The sequence below is a fragment of the Bos javanicus genome, chromosome 21, assembly GCF_032452875.1.
Source record: "Bos javanicus breed banteng chromosome 21, ARS-OSU_banteng_1.0, whole genome shotgun sequence".
NCBI lineage: Eukaryota > Metazoa > Chordata > Mammalia > Artiodactyla > Bovidae > Bos > Bos javanicus.
Window position 1 is genome coordinate 33,274,632 of NC_083888.1, and position 16,734 is coordinate 33,291,365.

General features: G+C 57.6%; 2 protein-coding genes across 3 annotated transcripts; one reads left to right on the forward strand and one right to left on the reverse strand.

Annotated features, from left to right (window-relative positions):
* Positions 1–208: 208 nt before the first annotated feature.
* ULK3 (unc-51 like kinase 3) lies at positions 209–7,288 on the forward strand. 2 transcript variants are annotated; one of them, XM_061394812.1, is made up of 16 exons: positions 213–408; positions 1,060–1,200; positions 1,284–1,404; positions 2,097–2,201; positions 2,867–3,010; positions 3,206–3,288; positions 3,901–4,056; positions 4,231–4,336; positions 4,542–4,582; positions 4,815–4,917; positions 5,055–5,119; positions 5,205–5,283; positions 5,359–5,399; positions 5,778–5,825; positions 5,976–6,042; positions 6,162–7,288. In XM_061394812.1, exons 1-16 carry the CDS (start codon positions 307–309, stop codon positions 6,176–6,178), a joined length of 1,419 nt encoding a protein of 472 aa, XP_061250796.1. In that variant the 5' UTR covers positions 213–306; the 3' UTR covers positions 6,179–7,288. The 2 variants fall into 2 exon arrangements, with proteins under 2 accessions (XP_061250797.1, XP_061250796.1); XM_061394813.1 differs by lacking the exon at positions 2,867–3,010 and having other exon boundaries at positions 209–408.
* Positions 7,289–11,659: 4,371 nt separating this feature from the next.
* CPLX3 (complexin 3) lies at positions 11,660–16,701 on the reverse strand. The gene is made up of 3 exons (XM_061394825.1): positions 15,712–16,701; positions 14,487–14,574; positions 11,660–12,794 (listed from the first exon to the last, which is right to left on the reverse strand). The coding sequence occupies exons 1-3, from the start codon at positions 15,873–15,875 to the stop codon at positions 12,570–12,572; spliced, it is 477 nt and encodes a 158-aa protein (XP_061250809.1). The 5' UTR covers positions 15,876–16,701; the 3' UTR covers positions 11,660–12,569.
* Between the last annotated feature and the right edge of the window lie 33 nt (positions 16,702–16,734).

Here is a 16,734-nt window from a genome sequence, read left to right on the forward strand (position 1 = left end):
AACTCCCGTTAGGCCCGCGAGGACCTGCGTATCTCCAAATGGATCTTGCGGGTACTGGCGAGTCATCTGATTTCCTGTGCAGGTGAAGGCGGAGGCTCCCAGGAGCCGCACCTGGAGGGGAGGGGCGCGGGGGCGGTCGGGCGCCGGCGCCCCGCCCCGCCTGCCTCGCTGCACTTCCGGCGGGCGCCGCTCGGGGCAGTGTGGAGTCCGGTCCTACCGCGGCGCGCGCGCTCCCCTCTCGGCTCCTGGCCGGAACCCTGGCTCCGGGAACCAGGAAGCGTCCGGCCGCGGGCGCGGGCTGTCGGGATGGCGGGGTCCGGCTGGGGCCCCCCGCGACTGGACGGTTTCATTCTCACTGAGCGCCTGGGCAGTGGCACGTATGCCACGGTGTACAAGGCCTACGCCAAGGTGGGTGCGGGGCGCCTTGGGTCTTCTGTGCGCGGCAGCAATTGGGGGCTCGAGAACTTCTGAGGTTCTGGCCCCGGTGCCCGCCAGACGCTAAGCAAGCCCGGGCCGGGAAACGGGGAGAGGTTGAGACGGCGTGAGCTAAGGGTGCACGGCTTGGCCTGTGCCAGGTTGACCTTCTGTGGAGGAGGTGTGCGGTGACCGCCACATATAGGTCTTCAAAGCAAATAAACACCGCTGTTGTGCGGAGAGACGAGTGAAGACCTCGATGGAGCCTCGGCGTTAGTGGCTGAAGACTAGGCTCCAAACAGGGAGGATACCTGTGGGCTAGGAGGAGTCTGGGGCAGGGTTCTAGAAGGCTGGACCCACTTAGGAAGCAGAGTGGGCAGTTTAGAACAGTGAATAACATGCCTTAGCAGGGGCACTCTAGAATACAATGAAAGGGATTGTGAAGCAGAGAGGCTAGTGGGGAAGCCAGGATTCCAGAATCTGGGTGCCTTACTGGCCTGAGAGAGGGCAGCTGGGCAACCTGGATGCTGGTGTGAGTGGGTAGGCCCAGAGAGGAGGAGCAGGGCAGAGGGGACCAGAGCCTTCTGGCCATGCATGGTTCTTGGTCCTCTCAAGGCAGAGCCCTTGAATCTCCTGTCCCCACAGAAGGATACTCGGGAGGTGGTAGCCATAAAGTGTGTGGCCAAGAAGAGTCTGAACAAGGCATCCGTGGAAAACCTCTTGACAGAAATTGAGATCCTCAAGGGCATTCGACACCCCCACATTGTACAGCTGAAAGACTTCCAGGTGTGGGCTTGGGATGGGGTGACCACCGAAGGGGGCTGAGAAGGGCCACTCTCTTCAAGCCTCCTCTCTGCCTCTAACCCCAGTGGGACAGTGACAACATCTACCTCATCATGGAGTTCTGCGCAGGAGGTGACCTGTCTCGCTTCATCCACACCCGCAGGATTCTGCCTGAGAAGGTGGCTAGGGTCTTCATGCAGCAGTTGGGTAAAAGCCTCTGACCCCAGCCTGACGCCCCTTCCCATGATCTCTGCTCTCCCACCCCACCCCTGCCCCAGGCTTAGAGCTGTGACACTCTTAGCAGTTGCCTGCTATCCCAGCTTGGATTTGTAGGGCCCACCCTTCGTTTTGCCCATCCCTGGCTTAAGGATGCTGTGAGAGAGATGGAGAGGAGTCCCATCCGTGGGGAGTACAAGCTTCCACACGTGAAACATCTTCAGTAACATAAAGACCTCATGGAGCATTCTGAAGACCCAAGTGTTTTGTCAAGGAGAAGAGCAAGGGCCTAAAGGGCTGGGACATCTAGGGAGGCTTCTAGGAGGAGGGGAGACTTGTGAAGGAGCACAAGGGAGGAAGGAGGTCACTCGAGGTGGGCGTGAGGCAAAGTCTTAGCAGTGGGGGGGAGCCTGGTGCTTGTATGTAAAGCATTTGGTAGGGACTTTGCTGGTGGTTCAGTGGTTAGATCAGACTCTGCGTTCCCAACGCAGGGGGCCCAGATTCAATCCCTGGTCAAAGAACTAGATCCCACATGCTACAGCTGAGATGTAGCACAGGCAAAAAAAAAAAAAAAAAAAGCATTTGGTAGACCAGGCCAGAACTGGGGTTGGGCAGGCAGGTAAGAGAGGGGATGGGAGAGAGGCTTCTCTGACCTGTCACTCTGCACGGTTCCTACTGCTTAGCCAGTGCCCTGCAGTTCTTACATGAACGGAACATCTCTCACCTGGACCTGAAGCCACAGAACATTCTGCTGAGCTCCCTGGAGAAGCCCCACCTTAAACTGGCAGGTGTGAGTCTGGAACGGAAGGTGTGGAGGTTTGGAGGGTGGTGTGCAGAGGGCTCCTTCTGCCTGGGCTCGCTCAGCAGCCCTGGTTCTCATGGAGCCCTCTGTTGAGTCATCAGACAGCGACAGGCTGGGATGTCCAGGGACGGGCCCCGTCACCAAAAGGTAGGGCCTTTCTCAGGCTACCGATGCTTGACTCCAGCAATGTGATATCCTGGGTGGGGTCAGGGTTCTAAGTGTGACCAGACCTAGTCCTTTATCCATCACCGACTATGACTCAGTCTGGGGCAGTGTTGGAAAGTGTGGAGTGGGAAAAGGGGTAGTTGTGGCCCCTGATAAAATTTGGAGAACTGACTTGAAGCTGGAGGCCAGAGAGGTCCACTGAGCTGAGTAGGACAGTGAGGGAGAGGTCAACCCCTAGTGAGCCCTTATCCTCATTGGTGTGGGCTTCCTGGGAAAAGGTGTGCAGGGGGCTGTGCAGGATGGGTAGAGTATATGCCCTCAAGGAGGTAGAAGGGTTTGTAGTGAGAGAAACGACATGAGCAAATTAGGGAAGTGGGGTTAATCCTGGTGAGTCTAAAGGGTGGGAGGAATCCTGCCCAGGAACCCACGGGTAGTCGGTAAAGCAGGAGCAGAAACTGAGCCTGCTGCCTGGCCTCTTGCCTGCAGACTTTGGCTTTGCACAGCACATGTCCCCCCGGGATGAGAAGCACGTGCTTCGTGGCTCCCCACTCTACATGGCTCCCGAGATGGTGTGTCAGCGGCAGTACGATGCCCGTGTAGACCTCTGGTCTGTGGGGGTCATCCTGTATGGTGAGAGCTCTGTCCCCTGCCCCCACATGGAGGCCTGCACTGTCAGAGCATCCTCAGTCAGAGCATCACTGGGCCACTCCTGAAGGGTTTTAATGAAAACACTGACTCGCCTGGTCTGGGGCCCTTCTCCAGGAGTGGGCCAGGCCCAGCTTGACCCTATCCCCTCCCAGCCTGCCCTCTGCCTCCCTTCCACAGAAGCCCTCTTCGGGCAGCCCCCCTTTGCCTCCAGGTCGTTCTCAGAGCTGGAAGAGAAGATCCGGAGCAACCGGGTTATTGAGGTAGGTCTAGCAGGGCCTTCGAAACTGTGAGGCACAGCGGGAGTCAGGGCCCTGAGGTGGCAGAGCTCACTGCCACCTGCACAGACTGGGGTGTGGGCTCCAGGCCACCACTGTGGAGCTGGGCACGCTCTAGCCTGACAGTTGGCTCCATGCAGTCCCGGTGACCCAGATCAACCATAGTGGGGAGCAAAAGGCCTGCCCTACAGCCTGTTTCAGGTTCCCCACAGGGAGAAGGGCTTCCCAGGTGGCTCAGTGATAATCTGCCTGCCAATGCAGGAGACACAGGAGATGCGTGTTCATCCCTGTGTTGGGAAGATCCCCTGGAGAGGAAATGGCAACCCACTCCAGTATTCCTGCCTGGAGAATCCCATGGACAGAGGAGCCTAGCAGGCTACAGTCCATAGGACCACAAAGACAGGAGCCTGGGGAGGAGGCTTGGCTCTCACTGGCTGTCACATTCTGACCTGTCACTCTTCCTCCTTGCCTCATATTCTCCATCTGTCAGTGTGTGTCTTGGGGGCCCCCCAGGGCAGGGTGGTCCTGACAGGCCTTGGGGGCTGGGGGCCAGGGTGCCAGAGCTGAGTGTGATCTGTTCCACCCCTACCCCCGCAGCTCCCCCTGCGGCCCCAACTCTCCCAGGACTGCCGAGATCTGCTGCAGCGGCTCCTGGAGCGGGACCCCAGCCGCCGCATCTCCTTCCAGGACTTCTTCGCCCACCCTTGGGTAGACCTGGAGCACATGCCCAGTGGGGAGAGCCTGGGACGAGCAGTGAGCAGCCAGTGGAGACGGGTGGGCTGAGGGCAGGTGGGGGGTTTCATCGACCCCTTTCAGTGGTTACCAGGTGACCTGCCCAGCAGGAGGCAGAGGGTGGGCTCAGGGTATGGATGACCCCTCGCGGTGAGTGTGGGGGGTGGGCATGACTCCCGATCTGCCCTCCCGCAGACCGCCCTGGTGGTGCAGGCTGTGAAGAAGGACCAGGAGGGGGACGCTGCGGCCGCCTTGTCTCTCTACTGCAAGGCCCTGGACTTCTTCGTCCCCGCCCTGCACTGTGAGTGCCAGGCGGGTGTGGCAGGACGGGGTCAGCCACAGCCACAGTGGCTGGGTACCAGAAGCAGCTCCTCTTCCAGAATTTTGTGGGAGACAAGACAGTGGAGAAATCTGGAACTCATTTCTTTGGGGGATTCCAGAGGGGTTGGTGTGAGGCAGGGGTCTCCTCGCTTCAGAGGCCTCATTTAAACCCCCATTTTCTGCAGACGAAGTGGACGCCCAGCGGAAGGAGGCAATTAAGGCAAAGGTGATCAGAGTCCCCTGAGGACATGGGGAGGGGTCCCAGGGCCTCTGGGGGTTGGCTCTCCTAGAGGAACCTCCCTCCCCAGGAAGGGGTTCAGGCTGGCCTCAGTTGGCCCCTGCAACTGATGTTGCAGTTTGGGGCAATCACTGAGGACCCAAAGGGAGAACCTGGAGCTGGGTGCTGGCGAGGGAGGCAGTGGGGGACAGCCCTTCCTCAGCCCCTTGCCCTCCAGCAGGTAGGGCAGTATGTGTCCCGGGCTGAGGAGCTCAAGGCCATCGTCTCCTCCTCCAATCGGGCCCTGCTGAGGCAAGGGACCTCTGCCCGAGACCTGCTCAGAGGTAGGCCCTGACCCCCACTGACCACCAGTTCCCCGGCCACTTCCCTCCAGCCCAAGGGGGAGGGAGGTGGAGGTAGGTGTCCTGAGGTGAGAAAGCAGACGGCCCCTCTCACAGTGCGTCTTTGCCCCTCATCCCAGAGATGGCCCGGGACAAGCCGCGCCTCCTGGCTGCCCTGGAAGTGGCTTCGGCTGCCATGGCCAAGGTTTGGAGCTGCTGGGAGGGGTCTGGGCGGGGCAGGAGGAGTCCAGGTCGTCCCCCTAGACGACCTAGTGTCCATGTGGCTGCAGGAGGAAGAGGCTGGCGGGGAGCAGGACGCACTGGCCCTGTACCAGCACAGTCTGGGGGAGCTGCTGCTGCTGCTGGCAGGTAAGGCCCCAGCCCCACCTCCCCAACGGCCCCTGGCCACCCCGCCCTCACCACGCACCCTCCCTCTCTCTGCAGCGGAGCCCTCAGGCCGGAGGCGGGAGCTGCTTCACACTGAGGTGCCCACTGGGGTTGGGAGGGTCGGTGGGGATGGGGGGGTGGGGTTCCTCTTCCCCATTTGCCCTGCTTCCATGTGTGGGGACCTCCTTGGGTTCCCTCAAGGTGCCCCAGGTCTGGGAGTCAAACCTCACAGACTTGCTAAGTTGGTGACTCCGGTGCACGTCATCAGGGCTCAGGTGCTTGGGTCAGGGCAGAGGGACAGGCAGGGTCTGGGAACTGAGCAGCAGTCAGGAGGCTTCTGGAGGAAGGGGCAGAGAAGGACTCAGGCAAGTTGTTCTGATGAGGCAGAGGATCCCAGGGAGCATTAGGAGTGAGAAGGAGCTTGACTTGAAGGCCTCTCCTCACCCCGCGTCCCTGGGCATGTCTTCCCTTGGCAGGTTCAGAATCTCATGGCTCGGGCTGAGTACCTGAAGGAGCAGGTCAAGGTGGGCATGTGGGGACCCACACTGGGGCGAAGCTTTGTGCGTTCTGTTCCTCTCTGCCCATGGCTGTCTGTCCCCTGCTCCCTGTGCTGTGACTCCCTCTCGTTACTGTCTGAAGGCCTCTTCTCACAGTCTGTCCTTTATGTTCTGCAGATGAAAGAGTCTCACTGGGAAGCCGAGACCCTGGACAAAGAGGGGCTGTCGGAGTCTGTTCGTAGCTGTGAGTCCTGCCCTGGGGTCTGACCCTTCACCTGAGGAGGGATGAAGACTGGGGCAGCCCTAGATTCTGCCTCTCTTGCCGGAGACCCGAGACTGACGCTCCCCACTTCCCCTCCGCAGCTTGTACTCTGCAGTGACCCTGAAGGATGATCGGACAGATCACTGGGAACTGGGGACACACCCCAGCTGGCCCCCAGAATTCTGTGGCCTTCAGCAACACTAAGGAGCAGGCTTCCTGGATGGGCAATTCTGGGACCCCCGCATACCACAGGATCCCCAGCACCCCTGGGCGACTCCTAACTCCCTAGAGAGTCTAAGAGCCCGTGGTGTGTGCCGGGAGCATGGGGCCTTGGCCTGGGGTGGGGAGAACTCTGGGAGAAGTGTGTTTCTGTCACGTGACTTTTGTCTGGTGGTTGCTGGGTGCTGAGCCTGTTGATTTCTGGTTTTGCTCTGAGATGAGGGCCAGGGCCCTCTGCAGGGCACTCCTGCTTTTTTCACTCCCTGCCAGCAGGCAGCTGTACCCACCCCTGTCTTTCCTGGGAGCCTCACCTCCCTCTGTGCACTGGAACAGGGCTTCCAAGACCCCTCAGGGACCATCCATCCCACCATATGCACTCAGCCCTGCAGAGCTCAACCAGTCTTCCGGGAGCTGACCCCGGCCTACCCTCTCGATATTTTAAGATTATCCTTCATGCATGAAAACAATATCTTTGGTAGAGATGGGGCAAATTTGAGAAACCCATGCCTTGTTCTTGCCCTGGTCTGGGGGGCACAAGGGGAGGGGTCCTCAATCCTCATCCCTCCCACCTTCATCCCTCTGAGGAATGCCGGTACTGACCGCAGAGCTGGTCCAGGCCTGGGACGGGGAGGCATGCGGGCCCCAGGGGAACCAGTGATCCAGGGACCTGGCCCTGGGTCTGACACGGCTGCTCCACCAGTGTGTGACCCCAGGCAAGCTCCTCCCCTTTCCCGGCCTGGGTTCTCCCCATCTCTCCAGTGGCACTGTCGCTCTCTCCTCAAGCCCCTGCGTGGGCTTCCAGGAGAACAAAGTGTCTTTAACCTGGAAAGAATATGTCTACCTGGAGTTATTTAGCCTTTTCTTTTCTAAACAATCAGAGAGGGTGTTGGTGATTTCTAATCCTTCTGTCCTTAAATGCCTCCTTGGGGCAAGAGTTGTCTGCCTTCCCTATAGGAGACTGGGTGTAAAGAATATAATTCATTGTTTTTCTATTAAATTATTTTCTGAATTTCTTCTTCTCTTCTTGCCTTGGGAAAAACAGCAGAGAGAGCCCCAGCTCACAGGCTGGGGCTAGAGGGGCTCCAGGAAAAGCTGGGTGGAGCGGGAGGCTGGGGGAGGTCATAGGCTGGGGGGAGTGAAAGCCACATCTGCCCCCTGCCCTCAGCCCCAGGGTTTCCGGGAGAGCCAGGCTGACCTACTACCAGGCCTCCCACCGTCCAGGAGAGCAGTGGGGAGCCGCAAGTGCAGGCCTCAGAGCCCAGGGAAGGCCCTTCCTGTCTGCACGGGGAGAAGGGCCCAGTGACCAGAGTGATTCTGCTGAATGTCTGTGCTGCACACTGCTCGTCCCAGACAGGACACAGTGTCTCCGCCCCCTCTCACCCTGGGCCAGAGAGCCAGATTAGGGAAAGGGCATCCTCTAGGGTGTGTTGTGCTCATGCTCAGCTCCCAGGGCCCCCCAAGTTAGGGTAGTTTCCAGCAGCCCTCCCCCGACCCTCGGGTGGGAGGAGCATCTTTGGGGACTTAGGGAGATGGAGCTCGCCCCCTTGGGCAGCCACCAAGGCCCGAGTTCCCTTAAAGGGCTAACTTCTCCAGAAGCCTGACCGTTGGGTGGCAGTGTGGAGCAGTGACCTGGAAGGCAGGAAGCAGAGCTAAACTCCTGGCCTTGATCTGTGGCTCTGAAGCTTGGGACCCATTGAGTAGCCTGTTTCTCAGTAAAATGAGGATGAAGGTAAATGCCCCGTGGGAACCTGCGAGGATTAAATGAGCCTGGCACACAGAATTCAAAAAATGTTATTTTCAGAGGAATGCATTCAGATTATTTTTGGGAGTGGGCTGGACAGAAAACCCTCTGAGTAAAATGAGAAGGAGGGAGGAGAATGAATGGATCCAGTTGTGTGGATAAATTGAGAGAAATGGATGGGAGGGAGAGTGGGAATGAGGAAGGATGGGGTTTGTGAAAGACTAATCGAATAGAAGGATAATGGGGTAAAAGCTTGGCCCTGGAGGCCCCAGTTTCTATTTGTGATGTCTGCATTGGCGATCTGAGGACAGGGGTCTGATACTATTCTACATGTGATTGTGGAGGGGAGTGGGCCCCCATGGGGGCACTGGGTATAGGAAAGACCTGAAGCCAGAGGCTGGCGGAGGAGGCCCTGGGGAAGGTGTCTAAGCCACCTGCCAAGCGGGGAGGCGGCCCAGCCAGAGGAGGTGGGGCTCCCCAGGACTTCCTTTAAATGACAGAGGCCTGTGGGAAATATGCTAATCTTTTTTAATAAGTTTTTTTCCCTAGGAGCAAGAGTTTCCATCTCTCACCTTTAACACTCTGAGAGTGCCCAAGACAGGGCAGGCCACTTCTCCCTCCCAGCCTCTGGGTGCTCACCCTGCCCTGCCCTCACCTCCACTAAGTCCTCCAGCCCAGCCAGCACTGGGCCCTCTGTCACCCAAGGGGCCAGCCCTGGGAGAAGCAGATGGGCCTCTGGAGCAGGTTGAGGGACCCAGGCGTCTGGCCGGCCTGACCAGCTAGGGTGAGGAGGACACAGAACCTCGGCTCCTGAGGGATGCCGTCTAGAAGGTCTGCTGTCCTCAGAGGCCAGCTACCATCCAGGCCCTCCCTAAGAGGGAGGTGGCCTGACCCCGAGGCTGGGGTGTGAAAGAAGGGGGCACTTTCCCCAGAGCAACTCACACCCACCCCCGCCACACATACACAGATACTAACAGGCCACGGGCCACAGACATCTACAAAAACACTCACATACCCATGCAGACCCCACACAGACTTGCAGTCATGATCGAACAGACACAGGCACGGTTCTTGTTGGTTAGAGACAAGGCAGCCTCAGCGTTGCTGCTTCCCCAGACCTAGCCCAGCCTGGCTCCCTTGCTCCAAGCCTCACACGGATTCTGGGAACAGCGATTTCTGGCAGGCACCGGGTGGGAGGCGGGGCAGCAGGCTCCATGGTTCCCTCGTACTCCCCTCATGTGCGGCTCCCCACCCCCAGCCCAGCCTCAGGAGTCAGCTGGGTCAGTAGGCACTGCCAGCAGCTCGGGCTCAGCAAATGGACATCCCCCAGATGTCCCATTGCCTGCCCCTGCCGGGGCCTCCAGTGTTGGAGGAGGCACCATATGGCCACTGGGGGAAGGGAAGAGCCTCTCAACTCCAAACCCATCACCACCCTCTCCAGCTCCTCCCTGGAGATCGACTGGCCTCCAGAAAGTCATTTCTCTCTGTACCCCTCCTCCCTCTGGGAACCAGGCCTGGGCTGTCTGCAGGGGTGAAGGCAGAAGGGGGCTTGAGCCTGGCAGGGGCCAGGGGTCGCCACTTATCTCCCTGAAGTCCCCTGTTTCTGGAGCCAGAGAGCCTGAGGGTGGGGGTGAGAGGGAGCAGGCCGGCCAGCTCTGTTGTCTTCCTCCTGAAAGAGTGAGGGGGTTGGAGGGGCTGTCTTATCACCTGTCAGCATGTCCTGTATCCTCAGACTGCCTGCGGGGTGAGAAGGAAGAAAGGAGAGAACAGGAGGGAGGGGCCGGGAGAAGAATGATACCTTCCCTGAACTATGGTGCCCTAATGGTGGGACTTGCATCGGTCTGGAAAGTTTTGGTGGTGAGTGGCTTTGTGGCTGTCACATCACACCCGGAGGATGGACTAGTCATCAAGAAAGTGATGGTCTAAGTGGGAGTAGAAGCAGGATGGGAGGACTGCGGGGCTGAGGGCTAAGCGTGCGGCAGATGCAGGGGGCACTCCAGCTCGGCCAGGTCAGCCTCACGTTGAGGGCGTAGGTGTTGGGTGGGTGAGAGCCAGGAAGGAGACTGAGGGTTGGAGATGAGAGGGCCGTGGGCTGACAGGGAAGTTCAGAGAGCAGAGGAAGGAAGAGCGAGGTGGGGAGGCGAGCAGAGCCTGTGCACCCCTCAGCCCACCCTCCTTGCCCATCTCTGCCTGAGCCCCAGAGCCTTCACTGCCCTCTCCACCTCGATTCCAGGGACAGGCAGACAGGTCAGGGCCCCTCAGGGTTCTCAGGCTGTGAGCAAGGAGCCAGAATGGGGGCTCGGCCCCCTCCCAGTCCCTAACCCCAGGCCCCAGCCAGCCCATTTTGTGAGGGTTCAGTGAGTGTTCACTCCCCGGCCTCCCCACGGCCCGCATCCCTGCTCTTTCGCTTTTGGTCCTGCAAACCACTGAGGGGAAAGGGTCTGTCCAGTCCCATTAGGCAGAAGGCCCCTGGAGGGCGGAGTGCTGACGTGGGCCTTGCTGCTGATGCTGCCGAGGTGGCCCATGCCCCACCCCCCACAACCTGGGGCCAGAACTTGGTCTCCTCCAGCTCCAGGAAGGTCAGGAGGGGTTTTTGTCCCATGGCCCTCCTTGGGGGCAGCCCAGGCCCCTTTCCCTGGGGTGTTCAAGAGAGAAGACCCAGCGTGACAGCTGAGCATCACTGCCCAGATCCGGGGCCTGCGTCCCTCCCTGCCCCCACAACCGAAACTGCCAGCTCATGGAGATTGTTGTTATTCCTTGGTGGTTTGATTTGTTCTCTTTGGGCTGGTTAGTTAAAGCTCCATAGGGTCTTCTCCCATCCTAACTCATCGTCCTCTCTTTCTCTCCCACCTCTCCCTCCCCACATTACCTACTGCACAGGTTTTATGCTTCTTGTTCTTATTTTACAAAGGAACCTAATGGAAGCTTTGCCCTTGAAACCAAACCCCAAGATGGCTCTTCTGCCTATAAATCTTGGCTGGCTTCTCTACAGTCCTGTGTGAAACAGGGGCACCAGGATCTGCCTGTAGCACCTTGCTCCTCGCAGGCCTCTGAGATGGCCTGCTTGCAGAGCCTCCTGGTTGGTCTCCTGGATAACCCCCACCCTCGGGACACACACATAGGTGAGCAGGATGAGATTTGGACTCTACACTTTTTTTTTTTTTAAGAACAAGTTACCATTTATTGATATGGTCCATGTGCCAAGGGCTTTACAAATGGCCACCCTGTGAACCAGGTGTTATTATTATTGAGTGGGGCTCTTAATATCACAGCGAGGGAGGAAACAGGCTCAGAGAGGGAAAGGGACCTGCTCAAAGTCACACAGTAGTGCCTGGGCTGGAAGGCAGTTGCCCTGCCTTCATTTTGTTACACCTTCGATGGCCAAGATGTGGAAGGGGATCGGCACAGGTGCCAGAGACAGCTGTGGTTGAGTCAGCCCCTCCTGCAGGCTCAGGTAATGCCCCAGAGGCCCTGCCTTCCCTGGTGCAGCCCATCTAGGTGACTGCTTGAGTATCTTACAGGAGCTGGCACTCCTGTGAAGCTGTGGGTGAGGAGGTAGAGAACACCCCTCCAAGGCCAAGGTTAGGGGCCTGTGAAGCCTGAGACTCCTGGAGGTCAGTAAGAAGTGAAATAGGCAAGTCATTTGGAATTTTTATTTTTCACTGAACTAAGAGAGGAAATCCAGCTATGGAATCCAGGGAGAGTTCTACAGGAACAGAAAAGAAATTGGCTGGGCCCTGGGCCCAGAGACGGCCTGGAGCCTCCTGGGCTACTGTTCAGTGCCAGCTTCATCCTTGGCACTAAGCCCCTCACATAGCATCACTCAGCTTCCAAGAGCCAGAGCCCACAGTGGCAGCCGCTGGAGACTATGGCTGCAGCTGCTGCTCTACCCAAGGAGGGGTGTGGGGCTGACTCTCAAGGGTCAGGGAGGCCAAGCTAGGAAGTCTTAGAAATCACCCAGTCCATTCCAGTTGTATAGACGATGACTTGAGGCCCAGAAAGGGTGGTGGGTTTTAAGGAGAGTAAATGTGGAGACTTGAACTCAGGCCTCCTGTCTGTTGTGAGTGTCTGCTTAAAGCTCCCCTGAGCATATCTGAGTGTTGGTGTCTAGAGGAGCTAGGCACCCAGGGGAGCTGGCCCGTGTTTGTGTCTCTATGTGCCAGGATGCATCTGTGACATACCCCTCTGAGCACACCAGGATCTCTGTGTCCCTCTGTGTGTCCCTCTATGGGTTCTCCTGTGTGCAGGAACTTGGGGCCATGGTCAGAGAGGGTCAGGTCTATTCCTACAATCCTGGGAGACCTTCCCAGGCCGAGTAGGGATGGTGGGTCCTGAGGGGTAGGGTGAGGAATGGGAACTTTGCTCCCAGTGGAGAGGGTGAGAGCAGAAGGCAGACTGGAGCCCTGGATGAGAAGGGTCCTGGGGCTGGCCTGGGGCAGGGAGACAAAGCCAAGATGGGATATGGGTCCCTGGAAGCTGAGACATGCTCTCAGCGCTTGTGTGGGCCCAGCCCTCTGGTCACCCCCGTGGGTAACCCCAGGGGAAGTAGTCACATGATGTGGCACTTCTCAGCTGATTGCTTGAGGTCCCCCAATGTGCTCTGGGCCTTGTCCTTGAGTGAGCCGAGGTCCAAGCCAGGGAGGCTGGCCAGCTGCCCAAGGACCGAGGCCCTCTCCTCCTCCTCCTCTGTGTCCTCCTCAATCATCTTGGCCAGCTCCCGGGGCAGCTCCACATCTCCACCTGCCATCTGGATCTGGCTCTCGTCTGTCTCGTTCTGAAGGGAAGAGGGAAAGGGGTGCGATGGGGTTGCAGGTCTGTGGGGACTCAGAGTTGAGGGGCAAGGAGGAGCCTGGACTGTGTTCCAGGCCCCAGGATTCTGGAACTCCAGGTTCCAGTGAACTCAGCCCCCCTTCTCCATACCAGGATCAAGCTTTTGACGCTTGGATATGGAGACCTTGCCCTTTCACACGGCCTGACTTCACCCTGAGATACTGAAGGTGAGACACTAGCGCAGTGAGTAATGACAACATAAAAATACTTCGGAGTCAGACTGAGTCAGCTAAGTTGTGTGTTGACTGTCATTAACTACACTGAAGAATGTTACCCATCACAGTGATGGATTCCATTCATCCAACACCTATCACATGGCTGACACTGAGCTGAGTGCTTTTAATGCTCACAACACCACTGTGAGGTAGGTGTTATTTTCTCCATTTTACAAATAAGGAAATTGAGGCTCAGATAACTTTAGTAATTTGCCCAAAGTCACAGCACTAGGAAGTGGGGGAGCTAAATGTAAACCTGTGTCCCTCATTCCAACGTCTGTGTCCTCTTTGCACAGCACCTACCTACTGATGTTCATTGCACTTCCCTGTCCCTTTGGGGGCTCTTTGGCTTTCCACTTTATGTCCTACTCAGTTACAGCCGAGTCTTCTCTCTCTTAGGGGACTCAGAGTTCTCTGATGGCAGAGTTGTTTCTCTTATACCCTTAGTGCAAGCATTTGAGGAATGATCCATTCCTAGCTGAGTTTGAGTCTTCCTTTGAGAGATTTTCAAAAGACTAGTGCCCTGTGGGAAATCAGAGGCAGCCAGGGGCTCAGTAAACATGTACTGAATGAGTGAATATGACGTTCACATATCTAATCCTCCAATTCAAGTGGAAGATCAAGTTCAGGTGTAGCCTGTGCTTCCTTTTCTCCTCAGAGTCTAGCTTCTGGGCAGGGGGAGTGGCCTGTGCCTCAGTTCCCTCCTTAGGCAACAGGAGCAGAACTCTTACATGATCATCTGATGCTGCAGAGCCTAGAGGAGACATCCTCCTAGCTACTTGGGCAATCAAGGGGGTACTTTACTATCTGCAGACAGACTTCATACTTTGGAAGGAACCAGGGGTCTGGGAGCAAGTGCAGGCTCAGCACGTACGGGCTTGATCTCTTTTCCCACTCCCATCACTCTCTGGCTGTGTATGACCATAGCCAAGTCCCTTAATCTCTCTGAGCCTCAGTTTCCTTATCTGTAGATGTGGGTAGTAGCTACCTGGCAGAGTTACTGAAGGGTTAGGTAAGGGCATGAAGATCAAGCACACAGAAGGTGCTGCCTTCTCTCTGTCCACCTCCCTCCCTGGGTGTTTAGAAGTGCCAAGAGATTTTACCCCTGAGGTAGAATCTACTGCCTTCCAACTCTTCATCTGCCTAGGCCTGACTCTGGGTTGGGTGAGTGGGGATTGGAGGAGAGAAGGGGCCTGGATTGACTCCAGAAACACAAACCCATCTGGACTGGGCTACCTGTCAGCGTCAAGCCCTGGCCCTTGGCAGGCACTAATTAACCGTGAATGAGTGAAGGAGTGAGAGAATCGTTAATTTAATCAAACACTCCTTGAGCGTTGCAGTGCCAGGAGTACGGCAAAGGGGTCCGGAGCCCACAGCTCAGGGTCCCGGATGTGTCTTGCAGCCCAGGGTCCTAAGCTTACCTTGGGCAGCCGATATTTGTCTCGGAAGTGGCTCCGCAGCGTGGCCCGCTCTGCCTTCCTCTGCGTGAACTGCGCGTCCCGCTCCATCCTGTGGGGGCACCGGGGGCGGAATCACCGCCGGGGCTGAGAAAATGGGCGGGGCCTGCGAGGAAGGCGGCGGGAAGGGTCTCTATGTCCTAGCCGAAGTTTACTTGGCTCCCACCCCCGCCGGCCGGTATGTTGGGTGCTCTGATCAGCCAAGATCAATCTTCACTGTCTCTCCCTGGTATCACAGTGCCCTTTATTGCCTCCACACACGTCGCCCGATGCAGCTATCAGGGCACATCTGTCTGGCTTTCCGGACCCTAACATAGGTGGCATCTGACTCGGTCTGTCTTTTCTTTTTCTGACAGGTTGTGTCAGTGTGGGGAAAAGTATTTGGGACAGACACGGGTTCGCATCCTGGCTCAGCTACCACTTTTTGTCTTTGAGTAAATCATTTATTTTCCCGTTTTGTAAAATGAGGATAAGATTTTGCAGCTCACAAAACTGTTATCATGATTAAGTGAAATAATAGCTAACATTTAATGGTTTGCCATGTGCCAGGTGTCTTGCTAAGGGGTTTATGTGCATTAAGTATTAACCCTCATAAACATACACGGCATGTTTTATCACCACCCACATTTTACAGAAGAAGAAACTGAGGCACAGAAAGGTTAAGGAACTTGCCTAGGGTCACCCAGCAAAAAAGAAGCGAAGCCAGGATCTGACCCAAGCAGCCTAGTGTGGAACTGAGCCCCTAACTCCACTCCAGGTACATCTCTGTCCCAGCATTGTCCGCACACAAGAGTGCCCTCATCTCAGGATCTGTCTCCATGACTGATTCTCCCTCAGCTGCAGCGCTTTTCTCTGAGCCTCAGGCTGAGAGGAGCTCCAGTTGGAAGACACAGACGGCTGAGACCAGATCGGATTAAGGGATTACTTGTTTCGTCAGAAATGCACGTGCCCCCACATCGTCTCAGGCCCCTGTCGCCCCTGCCCCCACTCCCTCTGGGCCCGAATGTAAAAGTGGAGCCGGGTTCTAGGTTAGACATGGGGTGGCTCTGGGGGCAGCCTAGAGGGCCCGGCCCTTACCTAGTCTGGAAAAGTAGGGGAGGGGCTCGGGGTCTGAGACTGCCTAAGGGTGGGCCGGGGGCCTCTTGGGGGATGGGGAGGGCCATTGGAGCCAGGAAGGGATGCCACTCACTTCTCTTCCACCAGTTGCTTCTGATACTCCTCATACTCCTCTCGGCTCATGCCCTGCGCTTCGGCGGCCGACTTGTCCCCGTCCCCCTTGTCCTCGCCGCCCCCCAGGCTCCCAGTGAGGTTCTTCAGCTGGCCGCCCACCATGGTCTTCACCATGAACGCCATGGTCTTCGCTGACCCGGGCACCGGGCGCCGGTTACCACGCGGCGGGCACCCAGGCACGTCCGCTCCTACTTCAGCACTAGGTCTCAGGGACAGCTCCCGCCGCAGGCAGGCGCCCCACGCTCTGCACCGCCCACCGCCCGCCCCTGCCCGCCTCCATAGCCCCAAACCCCTCCTCACAGGGGGCGGGGGGCATGCACGGGGCTGAGCAGACTGGACCACGTGTCCGCGCCTCACTCCCGCCTCCCCAACGTGCCTCCTTCCATGCCAAGCTCCGCTGGGCACTGCTGACAACGGATTGGGGCTGCCGTTAAAGGGGGGGGGGGTCGCTCCCCAGGGGAATGACTTGTGCTTTTATGCGCCCCAGAACCCTGCTATCCCTACTTCCTTCTCCCCCGGATGGCTGATAACCAGGATTTCAGCTGGGAGGTGCGAGTAGCCCTGGGCTCTGCCCCAACCTTCTTTCCAACCCGCCGCCCTAGCAGCTGCCCAAAGAGCTTGACGCTGAGAAAGGGAGGGAGACCAGAGAGTGGGGAATCCCAATTATGGCTCCATTGGTTGCCTCTCAGAGTTCTCGGTCACGCGCCTGCCCTGCTGACCCCTGGAGCTCCAGGGAGCAGGGAGAGAGTTGTTCATTGGTGATGCTGGCTGGGCTGGACCAGGAAGGGCACTTGGAGGCACCCTTCCTTGTTTTGGGTGAATTTGGGGACAGAATTATACACATTAGTGATGCCATCTCCCACCATAGTCCTGAGTTCAGGCCTATGGGGTATCTGGTTTTTTGGCAGTCAAGCCAGCCCTGGGCCTCCTTGCCTGCTTGGAGCCCACTCCCAGTGACCATCTGGAAGAAGTTGAAGTCTTC

Excerpts from the sequence above, each read along its gene's own strand:
- ULK3 (XM_061394812.1), top strand. The coding sequence starts at position 307 with ATGGCGGGGTCCGGCTGGGGCCCCCCGCGACTGGACGGTTTCATTCTC. Across the intron at positions 3,289-3,900 it reads GGAGCAACCGGGTTATTGAG|CTCCCCCTGCGGCCCCAACT; the intron begins GTAGGTCTAGCA and ends CTACCCCCGCAG. Across the intron at positions 5,826-5,975 it reads ACCTGAAGGAGCAGGTCAAG|ATGAAAGAGTCTCACTGGGA; the intron begins GTGGGCATGTGG and ends TATGTTCTGCAG.
- CPLX3 (XM_061394825.1), bottom strand. The coding sequence starts at position 15,875 with ATGGCGTTCATGGTGAAGACCATGGTGGGCGGCCAGCTGAAGAACCTC. Across the intron at positions 14,575-15,711 it reads AAGCAACTGGTGGAAGAGAA|GATGGAGCGGGACGCGCAGT; the intron begins GTGAGTGGCATC and ends GTGCCCCCACAG. Across the intron at positions 12,795-14,486 it reads ACAAATATCGGCTGCCCAAG|AACGAGACAGACGAGAGCCA; the intron begins GTAAGCTTAGGA and ends TCTTCCCTTCAG.